The sequence below is a fragment of the Pteropus medius genome, unplaced genomic scaffold, assembly GCF_902729225.1.
Source record: "Pteropus medius unplaced genomic scaffold, Ma_sr-lr_union100, whole genome shotgun sequence".
Taxonomy (NCBI): domain Eukaryota; kingdom Metazoa; phylum Chordata; class Mammalia; order Chiroptera; family Pteropodidae; genus Pteropus; species Pteropus medius.
In genome coordinates, this window is record NW_024356249.1 from 3,828,462 (window position 1) to 3,848,503 (window position 20,042).

At 41.1% G+C, this 20,042-nt stretch overlaps 1 protein-coding gene and 1 pseudogene across 1 annotated transcript in view; one reads left to right on the forward strand and one right to left on the reverse strand.

The window, feature by feature from the left end:
* The window catches only part of DGKI (diacylglycerol kinase iota), a 375,451-nt gene that overhangs the window by 110,254 nt on the left and 245,155 nt on the right, over positions 1 to 20,042 (forward strand). The window contains exon 2 of the mRNA XM_039860746.1: positions 14,287 to 14,395. Within this exon, the coding sequence (XP_039716680.1) occupies positions 14,287 to 14,395 (109 nt within the window). The remainder of the gene's footprint in view (positions 1 to 14,286; positions 14,396 to 20,042) is intronic.
* LOC120601354 (uncharacterized) lies at positions 888 to 1,006 on the reverse strand (annotated as a pseudogene).

Sequence of the window (20,042 nt, forward strand, 5' to 3'; positions counted from 1 at the left end):
CATTGCTATAGAGTATTATTTCACTACACGGATGTATTGCAATGTATTTATCCATTCTGCTTTCATTGGACATTAGGGCTTTTTCCATATTTGTCTATAGTAAATAGTGCTGATATGGTGTTTTTGATGTCATCTTGCATATGTGGCAGAGATTATCTAGGGTGTATACATTGGCGTATAATCGGTGATTCTTATACTCTATATTCCTTCAGTGTTCCTATAACACCAGTCATTTCCCAATGATCATGCCTTCTAACCCTATGTAAGTTCATATCTTTCCAAGGGCTAATATTTCCAAGAATTAATATTAAAAATTAAACTTAAAAAATTTTGCTAGTCTGATTACTAATGGATTTGAGCATATTTTTTTTGACTTTCTTTCTTCTTTTCCTTTTTTTCCTATTTGGGTTTCCCTTCTGTGAAGTACCTGTTCAAATTTTTGTCCACTTTTTTTTTAAGAATGTTTTTTTCTTATTGATTTTTACTAATTATGTTATATTAATTATTAATATTTGTTGAAAATATCTTTTTTATTTTATAGCTTATCTTCCCACTCTTTTCATAGTGTTTCTGATAAATAGAATTGCTTAATTTAATTGAACTTATAAATTCTTTCTTTTTAGGATATCTGCATTTTTGTGTATGTGTTTATTAAATGCTTCCCTCCACTTTGATAAAAAAGATACTTTCCTATATTATCTTCTAAAAGATAAATAGTTTTGAATTTTACCTTTCCATCTTTAATCTACCTGGGATCAATTTTTAGGTATCCTTTGAAATAGGATACAATTTCATTTTTTTTTCCCCTAGGGAGATAACAATTTTTTCTGGAATCACAGATTGCAAGGACCTTTTCAGCTTACAATCCCTTATTTTTTAATTTTGTATGCCTCTAGCACCCGGTCTTTCTAGATGGTCTCCCATCCAAGTACTAACCAGGCTCAACCCTGCTTAGCTTCCGAGATCAGACAGGATTGGGCTTGTTCAGGGTAGCATGGCCATAGACAATTTGAGTATTCTAAAGTCTGTTTTTGCTGGCTTGTACCCATCAAGGTTTTTTTTTTTTTTAATGTTTCTGTGTTTATGATTTTGATGGAGATTTCATGTGACTTAGTTTTTTTTGGAATTCTTTGAGACCTGGGTTCAAAATTGGTTTCTCTAGGCAAGATCTGTGTTTGCTTCAAAGGCGCTCAGGGAAATTTATTAACCCATAACAACTTTATACTCAGTGGATTGAAGTCTTTTGGACAACCCAGGGAAGAAACCCAGTCCAGGCTAGCCATAGTCAAATATCCAGGGAAGATTTTTTCTTCTTCTATCACTTAGTGCTAGTATTCAAAACAGATATTTTTCTTACACACCAGGATGGAATCTTTGAAATCAGTCCCCCCACCTTTTTTCTGAGATATCTTAGACACCTGAAATGTTTACACATAAACACGTTCTAATTGCATCCTTTCTCCCTGCCACCCACATGCAAATTATGTGACTCCCTGTACTCACAGTGGTCCATAAAATTGAGAGACCCTAAAGTTTCAGCTTCATTAGTTTCATGATAAATCCACCTCTGCTTAAGAGTGTATTACCTTCATTATTTTATCATACCAAGTACACCGGGGCTTTAAAAATAAATATTTTCATTTTATAAGGTAGTTTATAGTCTCAGTTTCTATAAGATACCATCTTTTCTCTTTTACAGTTGAGGGGAAAAAAGCTTGGAGCAGTTAAATGCTTTGCCCAGAGTTTTAAATATAATAAGTATTGAATCTGGTTTAGTTTTGTTTGTCCTGTTCACTTCTCACTTTACAATGCTAATCCTCATAATGATGATAATACCTTTTTTAAAAAAAACCTTTACTGTGTTGTAGGAAAATAATAGGAAACAGGTACCTTTAATATTCTTGCTCAATTGCATCTTTACAACAACCCCGTGTGGTATAAATTATTCTTCCTGTTTACAGATGGAGAAATGAGTCTGAGAGACATTAAGTAATAAATAGATATTTAGCAAGTGAGAGAGCTAGGCTTCTGGTACAGGTTGCTTTAAATCCTCTTTCTGTCACCGCCTCATAGTAGCCTTCCCCAATCATCATAATTCCCATTCTCTATCCCTTTTTCCTATTTTTTTCCTTCATAGCAGTTAAATATATTAGCAATTATTCATGCGTTCCTTTACTTATTTACTGTGTGTTTTCTTCACCAGGATCATACACTAAACAAGAAGAGGGACCATGAGTATTTTGTTTACTCCCATACAACCAGCTAATCAATGTACTACTATGAAGCACATAGTAGGCACTGAATAAAAATATTTAATGCCTAAAAGTCTGATTCTGAAACTCATTTCATTTTTGCTAAGTACACTGCCTCCCCCTTTCTTAAAAACTCTTATGGAATTACAGCCAAGTCCAAAACTAAATGCTACGAACACACTGAAGTATTCTAAATTCAGAGAGCTGCCAGTGTAAGGCCAGACACCTGTTGGGAGGGCTGAGACTGGAAACATAGTTCACAAAAGCCTCCACCTTTACTGTTGTAAATGGATATAAAGAGAGGATGGAAGAGAAGGTGTTACTCTCTTTGGAGTACGATGGTAGTAAAGGCAGTTTATTTGCTCCCCCCACTGTATAGCTGCCACCAAGGGTGAAGCTCACAGAGAAGATCATACAATTATTGGTGTCTGCAAGAAGGCGCTGCAGACATTTCAGCCCCCATTAGGGCACGTGCTTAGCTGGCGGACTTGGTCACCTGGCCATCAATAGAAACAACAAATAGTAAAGAGACATCTTGATGGGGGACTGCCAGGCAGGAAAATGAGATACAAGTAGTGAGTCCCTCAAGTTCTTGATTCCCTAGAAATTTAGAGTATTGATCCCATCCAGGTTATCAGGCCTGGATGCGTGTGCGTGTGTGTGGTTGGAGAAGTCTAGCCTTGTTAGTATCATCACAATTCTGGGTTAGTTGTGGGCAAACAAACAAACAGAAACCTAACACAGTAGAAGACTACAGCTTGATGCTTTTACCATCCGGGGTCAGTGGGAAGACGGGATGAAATTTTGGTCAGGATAGTCAGTGCCCAGGGAGGCAAGTGGGGTCAGCCCCTGGTCAGCGGAGCACACCGAAGCAACCACCGGCCCAGGGCCATGCTCTCAGCCTGCGCTTGTGACTGGCCAAAGCCAGTGCTGCTGCCAACTTTATCCAATCAGCTGGTAATTTCTAGAGTTCTGAAAAATAGGATTTTGACTTTTTTTTTTTTTTGTCAATGTTCTCATTGCTTTTATGAAGGAGCAGGTTTTCAGAGGTTCTGAATCTGCCATTTCCACGACTGGCACAAGAATGGGAATGGCAGGGGAAGTGAAAGTATCTTTCGATACTTCTTTTGTTAAGTAGACGTTTTTAATTCTGATGAAGTCCAGTCTATCAATTTCTTGTTTTGTGGTTAGAACTTTCTGCATCCTGGCTAAGAGAAGATTATTGCCGACTCCAAAGTCATGTAGGTAACTTAAAAAAAAATGTTTTCGTCTAGAAGCTTTATAGGTTTAGCTTCTAGGTTTATATCTGAGATCCCTGTTGAAGCATTATTTGTATGCATTGTGTGATAGGGGTCAAGATGAATTGTTTTTCCCATATGAATAACCAGTTCTTTTTCCAGCATCATTTTTAAAAAGGATATTCTTTTCTCCATTGATTTGTTTCAGGGCCTCTTTTGAAACCGTACATGGTGGATCTGTTTCTGGAATCTCTATTCTTTTCCATTGTTCTAATTGTCGATTCTTTCTTTGCTACTGGAGGCTCTTGATTTATTTGTCTTTATAGTAAGTCTTGAAATTGAGTAGTGAATGTCCTCCTACTTTTTCTTCTGTTTGACTATTTTAGGTCTTTTCTATTTCTACATATATTTTAAAATCAGCTGAGTTTTGATAGGGATTGTGTTGAATCTATGATCATTTTGGGAAGATTTGATATCTTAACATTATTGAGTCTTTCAATATACAAATATGATTTCTTTATTGATTTACGCCTTCTTTAATTTCTCTCAGTAATATTTTGTAGTTTTCAGTATAAGTTCTTAAACATGTTTTATAAGACCTATCACTTAACAGTTCATGTATTTGAATGCCATTATTAATGGGTGTTTAAATTTTTTAGTTCTCAATTCATAGTTGCTTAATATAGAAATACAGTTGACTTTTGCATGTGGCTTCCGTACACTATGACTGCAAACTCACACGTTAATTCTGGTAGATTTTTTTGTAGAATTACTTGGAATTTTACACAATCATGCCATCTGCAGATAAGAACAATCTACTTTTTTCTTTCTAATCTGTGTGCCTTATTCTTTTCTTTACTCACCACCCCCTGCCCCCAACCCCGGTATGTTGAGTAGAAGTGGTGAGAGCAGACGTACTTACTTTATTTCTGTCTTGGGGGGCAAGTGTTCAGTCTTTCATCCTCTTGTATTATGTTACTTGTAGATTTTCCATACATATCCTTAATCAGATTGAGGACATTTTTTTTCCATACATACCCTTAATCAGATTGAGGACATCTTTTTCTGACTCGTTGGAAGTTTTTATTATAATTTCTATATCTTTTTTTGTGTGTGTGTGTTTTTGCTAGTGGGCCTGCAGGACACATATGAAGTATGAGGATCTACGTAGTGATGAATTGGTTGCTAGGGAGGCAGGGAAAATAAACAGAACACGTACACCTGCAGGCCAAACCAGATGGGATGGACAAAGCCCATACAGTGATAATGTGGACAGACTGGGTCAGGGTGGAGGAACCTGATTTCTATTCCTGGCTCTGTTACCAACTGGCTATTTGACTTTAAATATGGCACTTTGCTCTCTGCCTCGCAGTCAGATAGAGATAAGAGCTGCTGATGTTTCTTTTCTTTGATATCACATGCTCTTGGTTTCCTTAGCGTTGTCATAAGTTTCAAAGATTGGATAGTGCTTTGTCCCCTAACCCCACTTTTAAGCAGTTCCTTTACTAAAGTCTTTTCATCTGAACCATCTGTAGTGAATTCTTAGTTTTTGCCAGGACCCGTTTCTCACTGATACAAGTTAGCAGGGTCTTCTCGACATATAGGTGTGTTCTTGGGTTATTATGTGGGCTGACCTCAAAGCAGGTAGATAGGTCTCTGCCTCCAGCTCCAGTCTCCCTATTTCCCATCTATATTTACAAGACTCTGGACTGTAGTGTAGGAAAATTAACTACTTTGAATGTCATTTGACTCCATTCCTTTGAGTCATGCAGGTTTTTGCATTTCGAGTCCCTTTTGAGAATGCAGATACTCTTGTGGCGGACATAACAAACTGTTTTCAGCTGACAAAATTGTGGTGGGTTATCTATTCAGTGACACTATTAGTTGAGCAAGATTGTGGTTGAGACAGTATAGGTGGCCAAGGCGATGTGGAAAATTCAAGGGGTGGGGCAGGAACAGTGTTCTAGCATGGAAGTAGGGGGCGGTTGGCTCTAAAGATAAACTTTTCCTATTGATAGTTTTACTGAGAACAACCCTATGGAAATCTAAATCGTTTCTCCTAAAATTTCTGTGAATTTCCAGAGGGCTTATGTTCTTAAGGTTATTTCTGTTCCCAGGCTCAGGCTTTTTCTAAATTGGTTCAATTTCGGATTATCTCTCTATTCCAGTAGGCGACGCCTGTTCTATGTTCATTGACCTAGTTGTAGAAATCAGTCCCATCTTCACTCTCTGTGTTCATGAAACCCCATCCACTGCCTCTATGGCAAGGACCAGGCATTCCTGGAGATATAAGTGCAGATGGGAAATATGGAGGAGGAGACAACGGAGGCATTTTCGTCACAGCTACACAACGACTGCCCACTGGACATTAGACTGTGTTCTTAAAATGCCCTTCAGCCAGTCCTTCACTAAGGTGCTTCACTGGTCACTTCAGTGCAGTGATGGAACCTTCAGAGCCAGACAACTGGGCTCCCATCTTGGCCTTACTACTTATTAGCTACGCAGCTTATGCAAGGTATTGAAATTTTCCAATATCAGTTGTTCCATCAGTAAAATGGGCATAATAACATTCTCCACTTTGTAAGTTTGCGTAAGCATTGGCGGTGGAGAGGTGGATGCTGTCCTTTGCTGCTTTCTGTGGACCAACATACTTGTTTTTCCAGCTTCCAGCAGTGTTGGCTGCCAGTGGTCTACAGCTGAGCCCCTTCACAGGCAAGGCCCCTAGCACCTCTTGCCTGGGGTCGTACCCCCTAGGGGCTGCCTTGCCCTTATCCAAAAAGGCTGGTTGACATGGAAGCTCAAAATATTGTCTCTGCCTCAAATCGGGATAATTCTCAAGGGCCATTCCCGCTCCAGAACTTGATGTGAGGTCAGCCGAGGCTTCTGTGGCCATTGCGTCACGTTTGGCTTCTCACTTTGCCAACCCTGCCCCTCTCACGCCGCAGCCCCCACTCTCTCCGGAGAACTTGAAAATGTCTGTCTCAGAGTCTTGTTTCCAACCTCAGAGGGAAAAAATGGTTAAAAGAATATCTAGTGCAGACTAAGTGCCCAAGAAATTGTGACTATCTTTGTTTGCAGAGTAAGAGAATGTATTTTTACGGGATTTTCCAGAATATTCCAGACATATATAAAAGTACACAAGGAATCTTCATAGTTGAAACCATGAATACTGAGAATAGAAATATCCCAAATTTGGAGAAATGGTTATTGTTTGATTTTTAAAACATTATTTCACTAGCACGTGTTCTAATGAGCCTGCTCCAATAGAAGCTCATGGGCACTGTAATTTTGGTTCTCGTGTATTTGATTAATAATCCAAAATGGATAGAGGTGTTGACAGTTTATATCCCTATCAGATCAGAGGTTTAACCTGTGAAAAGCTGACGCGTTGTGGTTTTACAGACCAAAAGAAAAGTTAATGCAATGAAGATTAGGTCTTACATCTGATTTAGCATTTTTTCCCTGACTGGCTATTCTAAATCTCAATCTCTTATACACATTTTGCTTTTGCATGTGTCTTCTGTGCCGGTTACCTCATTAATGAGTTAAATAAAAGTTCGTCAGATGCTCATGATCTGTTTGTATGAGAATGTTGTTTTTAACAGTGGTTTTCCATAGGGATGTGTTTCTGCGAGAGTATTATTAGTTTCTGAAGCGAAGCGTTATGATAGGAAGGTCGCCAGAATTTCACAGGAGCAGTTGGAAAAGAGAGGTCAACATTTTGAAGTTAGCCAAACCCTATTATTCTAAATCCAAACTTCGGATCTAGTTTTGAATTGTGTGTCACACACGAAGTGGCTTAAATAGCTGAAATGGACTGTCTTACACTTCTGGAAGCTAGAGGTTTGTGATTGAGCCCTTTCTTTTGAGAACTGTGAGGGTGGATATGTGCCAGGCCTCTCCCCTGGCCACCGAGGGCTTGCTGGCCATCTTTGGTGGTTCTTGGCTTGTAGACGCATCACCCTGAACTCTGCCTTCATCTTCACATCATGTTCTCCCTGTGTATGTGTATGTCTATGTCCAAATCCCTCCTTTTTATAAGGACACCAGTCATATCGGATCAGGGGCCCACCCTAATGACCTCGTTTTAACTTGATGACCTCTGTAAAGACCTGTCTCCAAATAAGGTCACCTTCCAAGGTCTGGGGGTTAGGTAGGACATTAATGTATGAATTTTGGTGGGGGGCTGGAAGGGGGACACAATTTAACCCATGATGGTATGATTACTTTTTCTCCATTCAACTGATACCTTAGGGAGAAGAACACCCCTAACTCCAGAGAGAATCCCAGTTAAGAATCCTCACATCGTTTTAAAGTGAGGTTTATTGTCACCTTCCCACACCAAGCCCATGCCAGCCAGCGTTGCTTTAGGAACGTGGTTATGATGAATTAGGCGTAGGAAATAAATCCTGTTAACAGATGAGTTCACGAATTCTCAGGAGCATTTAGCAGCCAGTCTGCTTACAGATTAAACAAACAAACAAACCAAAAAAAAAAAAAAATACCTTTTTGGTCTTGCATTCATTTACGTGAAAATAATTAAATAATTCCCATGGCATTTGGATTACATTTTTAAAAATATGTTGATAAATTTGTCTGAGGGGAGAGTGTGGTGCTTTTTTGATTTTGCATTAGGCAGGTTGGCAAGTCAGCGGAAAAGAATGATTCCTTTGGCGACCATGGAATTATTTACCATGACTAGAAGAAGCGTCTTTTGTTTGAATAACCCCTGTGAACTGCCTGACACATAATGGAAGCTTGTTAAATGTTTACCGAATGAACAGGAGTGTCCAGGGAACTTGGAATATCTGACAGCAATCAAATAAAAAGCACATATTTATTCAGAGATTTCCCATAGACCCAGCTTTGGCTGGGTGCTGTGGGGGGCTGCCAATAAGTGTAAGAGAATACCAGCAATGGCTATTTATTGTACTTACCATGTGCCAAGCATCTTGCACAAGGGAAAAAAAAATATCTCAGCAACTCTGAGTTGGGTAATATTGTTCTTATTTTACACGAAAAGAAACAGGCTAAGAGAGGTCAGGCAACTTGATATAAAACTAGCGATTGGTCTCGTAAGGTGGGTTCTTCATTTGTGCACTGCGACGCCTCCCAAACTGGCCTCTCTCCAGGAGAAGCTTACATCCTTGTGGAGCTAGAACATTTGTAATTGAGGCAATTGGAAAATTAGTATAGCAAGAGTACATCTCTTTTGCCACATATGTGTGTGCTATTAGTATTACATAAAAGTGTGGTGTTGTATAATGGTAAAGTCTCTATGATCTGGAGCTAGGGGCCTGGATTTAAATCTCGCTTGGACCTCTTTCTGTCTCTGTGATCGTGGACATGTAGCTTAACCATTTTCTGCTATCATCTTATAAAATGGGATAATAAAAGTACCAGACCAGTCTCATTAGCATGAGGAATATATAAGATGGGTAAAATTATTCGATGCCTGGCAAAATGTATTTCCTTCTAGAGTGAAAGCTACGCAAAGGCAAAGATTTATATCTCTTTCATTTATTCACATGTCTTACACACCTAGAACAGTGCTTGGCCTAAAATAGACATTCAGTATATACACTGTTGGATGAATGAATATATTTCAGTACATAAATGCCAGGGCTCAGTCACCTTAGCAGATGCAATGAAGTAGTCAGGTGGGGTTGCACACCTATGTAGAGCAGTAGTTCTCAGCCCAGGATTCACATTAAAAATACCTACAAGCCTTCTAAATGGACTAATTCTCAAGCCCCATCGCAGACAAATGTTGAGCACCGCTGTCGGAGAATCACTGGGAAAGTAACAGCTACAAACATGGGATAATACAGGCATATCGAGGATGTTGAAGATTCAGTACCAAAAGCGAGTTCCTGAGTGACTTACAACCCTTAGGAAACTGAACACAACCTTTGTTTCAATAGTAATTGCATTCTTGAAAATGTCAATATACATACATTAAAATCCTTAACACTTTGAGTTCATATGTAAAATGTGTTAAGACTTAGGCTCAAATAATTACACAAGGTCCATTTCTATACATGAATCTCTGCAGGGATATTTGGAATTCGTCTGGGGCTTGGGGCAACTTTTTAATTGTGTGGACAGTCTTTAACATTGCAGGCAGCTCGTCTAGATCAACCAAGAAGCATGTGGGCTGCCTTGAGTATAAGCAAAATTAGTCCCGATATAATACAGGCGGAAGAACTCACCAGCACACGCACAATGATTACAGTCTCTCCTCAGGCACTTGGGGAGCTAAACCAAGGTACAGAGTCACTTCTTAGACAGCTGGTTGCTTTTCTAGAACAGGATGAGTTCACAGATCGCTAATGTGTCAATTGCTTGTCTTACGAGATCTCCTGGCTGAGACCGCCTGATTCTCTGATGCCTCTTGCCATTGTAGTCTCACAGGTAGAATCACTCCAAGGGCCAGTTGGCAAGATGGGATGGATTGAATATGGGAGTCATGGAAACCTGGAAGAAGAGTAGAACCACACTTGAATTGGGAAAAACTGGCAAAATAGATAATTAGAGGGTGTCTTAGCTAAATAATTACTTATTTACATGTTTTCCCGTAAATTTTTAAATATTCTTTTTATGAAGAGTGTGTGCTCCATGTTTCTTTCCATAAATACATTATAAAAACATTAACATTATCAATCGCATGCCCTGCACAAATGTTGCAGCAAATTCCATTTCAATGTTGTTCACAAAGCCGTTTTGATGTCTTAGGCTCCTTAACACTGAATTCTACCTCTATTTGCCTTTATCTTTAAAGAGCTGCTTTGAAGGATTTCTGGCCCTGTCAGGAAAGAATATCACTGATATGCAAGGCCTGAGATATCATTCAGATCATCCTAATCAGATTTCTCAACCTTTGATCTAATCAGCAAGCTGTTTTCCTTAGCTTCTTTGTCAAATTCATTCATTAACTCAGAAAGCATTTACTGAATATGCTGTGTCTACCCCTGGGCTAGAATGTAATAAGATTGGAAGATGAATTGAGCCCTGTCCTTTAGGAGTTTATAGTCCTATTGAATGAAGTGAAGAAAATAATAAAATACTATTTAAAATGTATGATGACTTTTATACTTCAAGTAACAGGGGTCTCCCATGGCAGGTAATTGACATTAATTGTGATTTCGCACACCTAAAACTGCATTATAGAATATTTTCTTTTCCCAGTTAATAATTCAGTTTTGCATTGCGAAGATTCTCTTGCCATTATAGTCATCCCTGACAAAGTGTTGTAAAATTAATAGAGAGACTCATTAGCATTTCACGGTTTCACTGACTGTGGGTTTGGGAGCAGGAGGAAAGAAAGAGAAGTTGAAACCCTATTGATTTTTTTTTTTTTATTGGAGTGAATTGGAACATAAAACCCTGCTCCCCTCCCCACCCAACACACATCAAATTCTACCAGACTCTTAAGTGTCATCTTGTCAACCAAGCTGAATCCAAATAGAAAAATAACTTACACTAATGTTATTTAAGGTCTGAGAGATAATGAAATTGCATTCTTATTTCGGAAGAAAATGTGTATGCATATGTGAATATGTGTATACATATTGGCAAACGAGTTTTCTCCCATGGTTATTTGGAAGAATGGAGAGCTATAATCACAAGTTACCTCCTACACTCCATAGTATCTATATATATTTTTCCTATTCTCTTCTTATGTAATGTCCTTTTGTGAGGCCCAATTTGCAGCTACAAACTGGCAGCCACTTTGATGTTTTTTACTTATTTTCCTCTTAATTAATGTTTATATGTGTAGCAGATATATAATTTTCTTCTATTAATGTTACAGAAAACCAACCTTAAATTTGCATCCACAATGAGGAATAAATAAGCAACAAAAGCCCTGACTTAATTGTTTCTATTCACAGGGTCGGAAAGAGTGTGATTTTAATGTACTTTCTCGGAAGGGCTTAGCCTGGGCAGAATGTGTCTTTGTCTCTCATCTAGTAGCCACGTTATTCTTCTAGAGACACATGAATCCCTCGCATCCTGATTTGATTATTTGAGCAATGTGCCTCTCCTGGCAGTTCTAACTAGGGAAAGTGGTCAGAGTCTATGACATCTTGTGAGTTAAACTCATTTGTCCTGTGACTTCTACTGTGACAGTAGCTTGTGGTGACTATCAAGGAGTTGAAAGTGGAAGCTGGAGATTCTGACTCTCACAGAGATCTGATTTTCTCGTGATGAAAACCGTGACTCAGAATCATTGAGCAGGGTCTTTCCGAGCCAGAGAAAAGTCCTAATGAAAAATGCTGAAGAAGTTCGTTGGATTCAGATGGAGGAAAACCCTTGGGGGTGAAGACTCACCATGTAAGAATTCTCCAACGTTCTTGTCTTATCGCTCAATTAAATGGAATATACGTTGGGAAGAGGGGACAAAAGTGATGTTGTTCATTATTTGCCCCAGTGAAAAGTAAGGGAAGAGAATACTGTATCCTCAGACTGTCTTCATGAAAGGTCAGCATACTTGTAGTGAGTGGCTCTTTGGGGGCTTATGTAAAGCAGGCACATTGCCTGCTGCCCGGTGGGAGCTTACGAAAGTAGGCTTCGGGCAAGCTCGATTGGATCAGTCTGACTACCAAAGACCTAGCCTCTATTTCGGGGACTTCTGTGTAGGAATGTAGAGAGTTAAACAAAAGCAGGGCAGGGTTGGACACTCGCTGAGCTCTCAGGCGAGCTTGGTCAACGATTGATGACTGCACAGTCCCGGATGCTTTTCTGGATCGCCACCCAGCCTTTCCTTGGGTTGTGGGGTGGTTTGACTTTGTAAATTCCATTTCTGGGTGGAGTTTGCAGAGCTCACTGATTGACACAGAGAGATCTCCCACCTACTAGAGTCCGACAAAGCTTTTAGGTTCTGCTCTTACTCCTCCTCTCCCTTTCTCAGCCAAGTTCCTTTTTCCCTCAGTGGCTCAGTTGATGGGATTCAGCATGTATCTGGCCATCACCGCCATCCTTTTTCCCATCTCACTGTCTTTAGCCTCGTTTCTCTGTATGGTGAGGTGGGTGAAGGAGTCTGAGGATCTGGGCCTCCCTGGGCAGACCTGGTGTGTCTGTGGGTCCAGTGTCAGAGATGGCAGATTCTTACTGCGATGTCCACATCCTGGGGGATGAGGGGTGGGGCTGGGGGGTCAAGTGCATGGTGAAATTTCTGATGTGTTCCTCTAGGGCTCCACCTCGATGGGCTTGAGTAAGTTAGTGCTCCTTCACCTGCCCTGTCAACCTAAGAGATAAAGGCAGAGTAGCTCACATGACCAGAAATTGAGTTTATTCAGGAATAGCAAAGGAAGTGCAATTCAGGACACAGGAAATAGCAAGCTACAGGCAAGTCCATTGATGGTTTGGGGTGAGCTGTTTTTATGGGCAAGGAGTGCCGGGAAAGGGGACTCTAGCTGGAGTCCAAGCAGCAAGTTCATTGGCTGGAGGATGGGGAGAGATTCTTGGCAGATGTTAGTTGGTCGAGGGATAAGTTTCGCTTTTCTATAAATTAGACGTTAACGGGAAGTCAGTCTCTCAGTTCTTAAGCTAAGTTTTCTTGAGGGCGCGTGTGGGAGATTCTCCATTTCAGATTCTCTGGTTCCATTTTAAATTGAATCCTTTCACACTCGCATGGAGAAGTTTGAAAACTTTAGCTTACAGAAGGAAGCACCTGGGCAGCATGCGTAAATGCAGACTCTTGGGCCTGACCCTTATACCGACAAACAAGCGTTTTTCATCGCGAGACCCACCTGATTCTAGGTCAGGTAATTCTCAGAGCACACCTGGACTCGTGTGTGGAGGCAACCCTCATGTCCCTTCTAGGCGGCCACTTAGTTCACGCGTCAGCATTGGTATTTAAGCTCGAAACCCTTGCCTGACATATTTGGTGGAGTTGTTTAGAAATTGGACTTCTGTTATTCATGATGTTACCACAAGATCTTCACCGGGTGGATGACCCCTCACTTTCTTCCGTTATCTTTCTGTCTTATTCTCTCCACTTTGTTCTTCTCCCTCCCTCCCTTCCCTTTGCTCAACAATAGTCAGATTTGCATCCTAAAGGGTTTCCTCTTATCTCTTATGTTTGCAGACCAAGATCAAGGCTGAGTTTTTCAGCCTCTTCTGGTTCATTCCCTCTTTTCTCACCTGAATTCTGTTATGTTCCGCTCATCAAACCTAAAATCCACCTGACGTGTTCTGGATTTTTCTTGCCATGGACCTTGGTAAGAGATCGGTCTTGGAGCGTTTGCAACTTCTTGACAAATACAAATCAGTGTTCTCTTGTTTAGAACCTCAGCTATCTGTTGAGGTCCTCTGCAAGGGTACGGGAGGATGTTCTTGAGAGGAGCAAGAGTGAACTTGGAGCTGCGACCAGCTCGGAAAGCCCTTTGGTGAGAAATAAAGGAATTTCAATAGAAGACCTCATGAGCCTGCTTTTCTTGCTTTGAAATTGTCAAAGTATTGTCGCCCCACTCCCAGCCCTAGGGCTTTTTCTGTAAACAAAGAGACCTGCATTCTGCCCTCTACCCCAAATAGGGTCTTACATTTTAATTTCTGGCCCTGAAGCCAGAAATATTACCCCAAAGTGGCCTCCTCAGCCTCCCTGTCTTTGAGATCTACCTGCCACCCTCTACCTTCACCATGAACTTTAGAGAGACGCGTTCCAACACATTTGCAAAGGTTGCACATATGGAAGACTGACAGGCATCGTTTCTATCCTACAGGAAATTTTTAGCTCAGTGTTACCTTCTGATGTTGGTTTTTCTTTGTGTTTTTTTTTTTTCTTCTTGCTGCAGGAAAGCAATCTCACGGGCAGGCCTGCAGCACCTGGCTCCTGCACATCCCCTCAGCCTTCCTGTGGCAAATGGTCCAGCGAAGGAGCCCAGAGCGACTCTGGATTGGAGTGTAGGTGTCGGCTTTTTCATTTAAACGTAATTCAACTGCATGCATGTCTCACTCTTTCTCAGAGTTCCTAGAGCTACAAGTCTTGCTCACTGACCAACCTTCAGATATCTAAGCCATTTTTATTTTCAGACTCCTAGGAACACAGCACACGCTTTGCTGGTTCCTTCCAAGTCAATGATGAATAGAACTTACCCTTAGCTCAAGCTGTCTTTTCCTTTCTGGTGCTTTTGTTTGTTTGTTTTTGTTAGAAGATGACCTCATGTTGCATTCTAGGGGCTTCATGTCCCCCCGTCTGTTATACTTCCTCTCCTAACGCAAAGGTAGATCGGTCTTGTATCAGTGGGAGTGGGTATGTTTGCTGATTTTAACCAAAAGACCTCCACGGAAACTATTAACTAAAGTTGAAGATTGCAAATCTGAAATTCTTAATTCCATTAGAATACATTTATTGAGAGTCTTCAGTGAGTCAAGTTCTTGGTCAAAGACGTCTCTAACTGTGAATTGAAAGGTTTTGTCTCTTCCTGAAAAAAATGTAAGGAACAGCATGAAGAGAGAGGAGGGCTGCTCTGAAATTCTGCCAGTCCGGCCTTGATGATGAGTCTTGTTTAGCATTTTGAGTTTAGTTAAACAGAGTGGAAATTCATGTTCTTCATCTCTTACAAGAGCATGGCGGGTTGGGGGCAAGGAGAGGAGTTTTAAAATGAAATTTATTTTTTAGCACCTATACCATGATTTAATGTCCTCTTATATTGTAATATATTTCTCTCTCTCCCAAGCGACACTTATGAACATTCTTATTCTACATTGGTCCTGAGATTGTTCAGATACCACCTCAGCATGTTGAATTATTGTTCAAGAAAAATGTTCCTCTCCTGGAGTCTCCCTTTATTCTAGGACAGCTCTTTAATGAATTCTGAAACCATAATGGAGCGTAGAATACATTTATACCAGTGTTCACATAATTTAAAAGAATTAAATATATATATAAAAAAACCTGATGAATAAAATCAAAGAAGAACATGCGTGGACAAATGATGAGCATGTGTTATAAATCAGGGACCCGAAAAAGTTAAATATTCATGATGTCCCAAATGGTTTTCTATTTGAGATGCAAGATTTTAATGAGAGAGAGTTTCCATCCTTTGGACAGAAACATTCATTAAATCCTTTCTCTGCTCCTTGTGTGGCATTAGTCAAGACACGTGATTTCTTTCGGCCTCCGTATTCTTGTCTGTAGATGGAGACAATTGTGGCTCCTCTTAAGGGGAATTTCATGGGTGTAGTTAGGATCACAGGTGGCAGTAAGTGTGAAAGCTCTTTGTAAACTGCAGATTTATTTATTTAGAAATAGGGCAACTGATGAATTCATTAATCGGTCACACATTTGTTGAGTATGTGCTTGGCTCTAGAACCCGTGTCGGTCCCTTGGGATTCTTAGGTGAAGAAGATGTGGTTTCTGCCTTCAAGAAGCTTAGAACGCAGTGGGCAGAAAATAAATCAACAGCTAAAATGCAGGATGGTGACCCCTAGAACAGAAGAGAACAGAGGGCATCAGCGTACTGAGGGGAAGGATGCAGCATCCCTATTTGATGTTGGAAATACAAACGCTTTTAGAAAGAAGAGTCCTGCTCGAGCCAAAGCTCGACTTAAAACGTGTGATTTTCTGATTCCTGTAGAGAGGTATGCACTCTAATATTTCATCGAAATGGTATTTTGGGCTAGTGGTGGGAGGCTAATAATACATAGTAGGGGAAGAACAAATAGGAACAAAGGCGGGGTTCATGTGTCGTGGTTCTTCATTCCTCCCTCTCCTTTGCTTGTGGACGCCCTGTCAAGGTGGACTGTGGAATTATCACGGTGGCAGGAAGCACTTTGGGAATGTTTAACTGTGGAGGGAAAACTGAAAGCCTCGTCTGAAGACACTTCATCTGAGGGCTTATTTAGAGATATGCTGTGCAAGGAGTTATAAGATATGATTCTGAGAAAAAAAAATGATTGTGGGTTAACAATGCTGTTAGCAAACAGAAGCCAAACAGTGACCAGCCCTGCAGTTCCTCACTACAATTGTGTAAAACATTTTTCTCAGAAGAGAGGGAGAAACAGATGGTCAACATTTTAGCGACTTTCTGATGTCAAGTCGTATGATGAGTGCCTTATATATTTTGGTGATTAACCCCTTGTCAAATATGTCATCTGCAGATATTTTCTCCCATTCGATAGGTGTCCTTTCGTCTTGGTGGTGGTTTCCTTTGCTGTGTAAAACCTTTTTAGTTTGATGTCGTCCCATTTATTTATCTTTGCTTTTGTTGCCCTTGCCAGGGGAGACATCTCCAAAAAAAATATTGCTAAAGCTGATGTCACAGAGTTTATTTTACTGCCTATGTTTTCTTCCAGGACTTTTACGGTTTCAGGTCTTACATTTAAGTCCTTAATCCATTTCGAGTTTATTCTTGTATATGGTGTAAGAAAGTGGTCTAGTTTCATTTTTTTGCATGTATCTGCCTAGTTTCCCCAGCACCGTTCATTGAAGAGGCTGCCTTCACCCCGCTGTATCTTCTTTTGCTGAGGCTTTGTTTGCCTTTGCCTCAAAATTTTTGACTTTTCCCAATGAACGTGCTTTTCACCCATTTCATTTATGTCAGTTCGGTTTACACATCTATTCAAAGAGCTAAACCGGGATTTTCTTTGCTCTGTGTAAAGTACAAGACTAGACCTCTGGGGTGACCTCTGTCTGCCATTCCCTTTTCCTCACCCCCTTGTTTGCTCCCCTGTGGAGAAGTAGCAGGACTGTTTCCCTCTATTAGCCCACTCTTCAGGACTAAATGTGTTTAAATGATCAGTCTTTACTTACCCACTGTTACTGTTTATTAAGCTCTGATTTGGCTTGGAGTATCTTAAGAGTCTTCCAAAAGAAGGGAAGGTTGGCAAGAATTTAAAAAAATAAAATTAAAAAAGGAGGAACTCCAATTTTTTGCCTTTGGCGAGGGTAAAAGGCCCCAGTAGTCTAAGTGATGCTTCTGGCAGAACGAGGCTGACAAGGTCATTTTGTTACCCAATCTGCCCCCTGCCCCCCAGCACTGGGGGTTGAAGTTCTCTCTGCTCCATTACTGTTTGGTTCAGGGGGATGAGGGTCATCCAAGGGCCTCTAGTACTGTGACCCCCTGACTAATGTCACCTCCCCTCTCCTCTCACAGATACCAAAGCTGTTCATGGTGCCTGTGAAGTCACAAGAGAAATCAGGGTGAACCTAGAAGTAAGATCTTCATCTCCAAGTGTCAGCTTATCATAGAATCCCAAAGGGCCCTGTCCCAACTCCAGTATATGTGCTAAAGTCTTCAGTAGGGGCCTGGTTGTCTCCTAAGTATCCTTTTGTAAAGGGCTTTGAGGAGCTGCCTGCTTGTGGGGTGCCTGAGATGCAGGTGAGCACTGAGTCAGTGAGCCTAGACTGTAGGCGCCTGTGCATTTTGACCAGATGTACACTATTGTAGGAGCCAGTTATTATGCTTTGGGTACAGAGACTTAATAATTTCCTTCAAGTATTCCATTTTAATATGCTCACTTCCCTGCTTAGCGATTATATCCTCTCTCATTGTTAGTCCGATCCTCAAAGTCCAAAGCTTCTCTCCTGCTCCCATCCATTCAAATGGTTCATTGTGACTCACAGGACCTCTGCCTCACATAACCTCATTTCCGGTTGACTTTTTGCCAACTGTCACTCTTGCAGCCTGTGCACAGGCCTTTCCCCCTACACGTGTCAGGGTGAGGGCCCTTCAAGCTGACGTGTGGGAGTAGCCAGAGTCGTTGTCTTCGGTAGGGTGCCTCAGTGTCCTATTGACAGGCGTGGACAGTTGGCTCCGCCCAAAGTGGAAACTATCATTTCCTCCGGAGACTTCCTGTCTCGCTCTCTGCCAGGCCATGCTCGTATTCTCAGTCAAACTGATTCTGTTGATTTTATTTACTTTTTGCTTTGATTCCTCACAATACCTCTACCCACTGTGCATTGCCTTACAAACCTTCGAACCCAGCAAATGTGTTTTAGCCGACTTTCTTATCCTAGGTCCTCAGTTAGATTTGAGGATTCCTGGAAGGGAGGGACAATGTTTTCTGCTTGTTTTTCCTCCTTCGTGGTGGCAAGCACGGCATCATAGGCCTAGTGGCTCTCCGGTCCTAGTGGCTCTGACTGATGACAGCTTTTCCGCTCCATCAGAGAGAAGGGGACATTTCACTGGGAGTCGTAGGCACTCGGATAATCTCCGTTCCTGAAAGGTGTGGTAGACATGAGTCTAAAGCCTACTTGAAAAATAAATGGCTTTATGCGATTTGAATCCCCAGTAGCTCTTCTTAAATGTCCTTGCTACTACAATACGCTGTGTTAAGTCTTAAAGCACCACACAGTTGTTTGAGTTTTCCCCATTCCTCTCTTCATCTTTGTAGTGGCAACCTGCAGAGGATGCTCCCGCTGTCACCATGCCATGCATGTCAGCCAAGCCAGTTTTTGGGAAAACAAACTAAATTGCTAGAAAGGGAGTAATGCTCAAAAAGGGAAAAAAAAAAAAAATTCTCGTCTCCTGGGCTGCAATCCAAGTTTCCAGTTTGGAATGAGTTAGCCCACTTAAAAGCGTGTCTATTGCATAAATAATGTATATCTTCTCTTAAATGTCACCTGCCTCTCCTGCAATGCAGACTTCATCTGATTTAGAGATTTCTTCCCTTTGTTTAGGATTATAGCAGAGAGCATAGGAGGTGGGTCTTATTCTCTCTCTGCTGTTTTATGATTTTTTCCCCCCTATTACATTGCCTAAAACAGCTCTCCAAGAAATGGTGGAAAAGCCACCCAGATCTTTCTTAAAGGGCATGTTAGTTTTAAACCTAGCATCCTTGATTTCGATTCACATTTTCTTCTCTCCTTGGAAAATTTCCTCCAGTCCCGAAGGCTGTGGAAAACAGAGCCTCGACACCAACAAAGCCAGATCCTCTATCCAGACCACCTTTCCCTTCCCGTAGCTGACGATGCTAAGAGCAGAAGTGTTTTCTCCTAGGCGGGTAGAAGCGTAACATCGTGAGTGCGCTGCCTCACTGTGTGGTTCAGGGACAAGACTGGGAAAACAGTCTTCATGTGGGATTGATTTAAACTGGGTTATGAAACTAGGCCATCTTATCTTTGGAAACCTTCAATGAAAAGCCAGGAGGAGGCAGGTGTGTGCGTGTGTGTGCGTGCGTGCATGTTCTCATTTCGGTCTTTTTTCAAAGGGCAGGTCCTAGGAGACGCGTGCCTTCTTCACACGCTCAGGCCTTAGCATTTTTACCTTCGGGGTTGGGTGTCATCACCAATAGTGACTTCCACCCCAACAGTTTTCTCCACTCCCACTTCCATTTAAAAAAAATGTTGGCGGGCTGCTCAAGAGATCAGATTGTTGAGAGAGCATGAGGAACTAATTGGCTATAAATCAGTGAAGGCCCTGGACCTGGTCCGCCAAGTTAATATTGAGAAATATCTAGCATGATTTCATGTACTCTCACTAGTCCAAAATTGTGAGAATTTTAAATTAAATTATATTGGCTTCTGGGGAAAAATCAAAGAATCCTACAACTTCTCAGGTCACTGAGAAGTATCTGGGTCTGATCTTCTGCCCCTTGGCGAGTGATT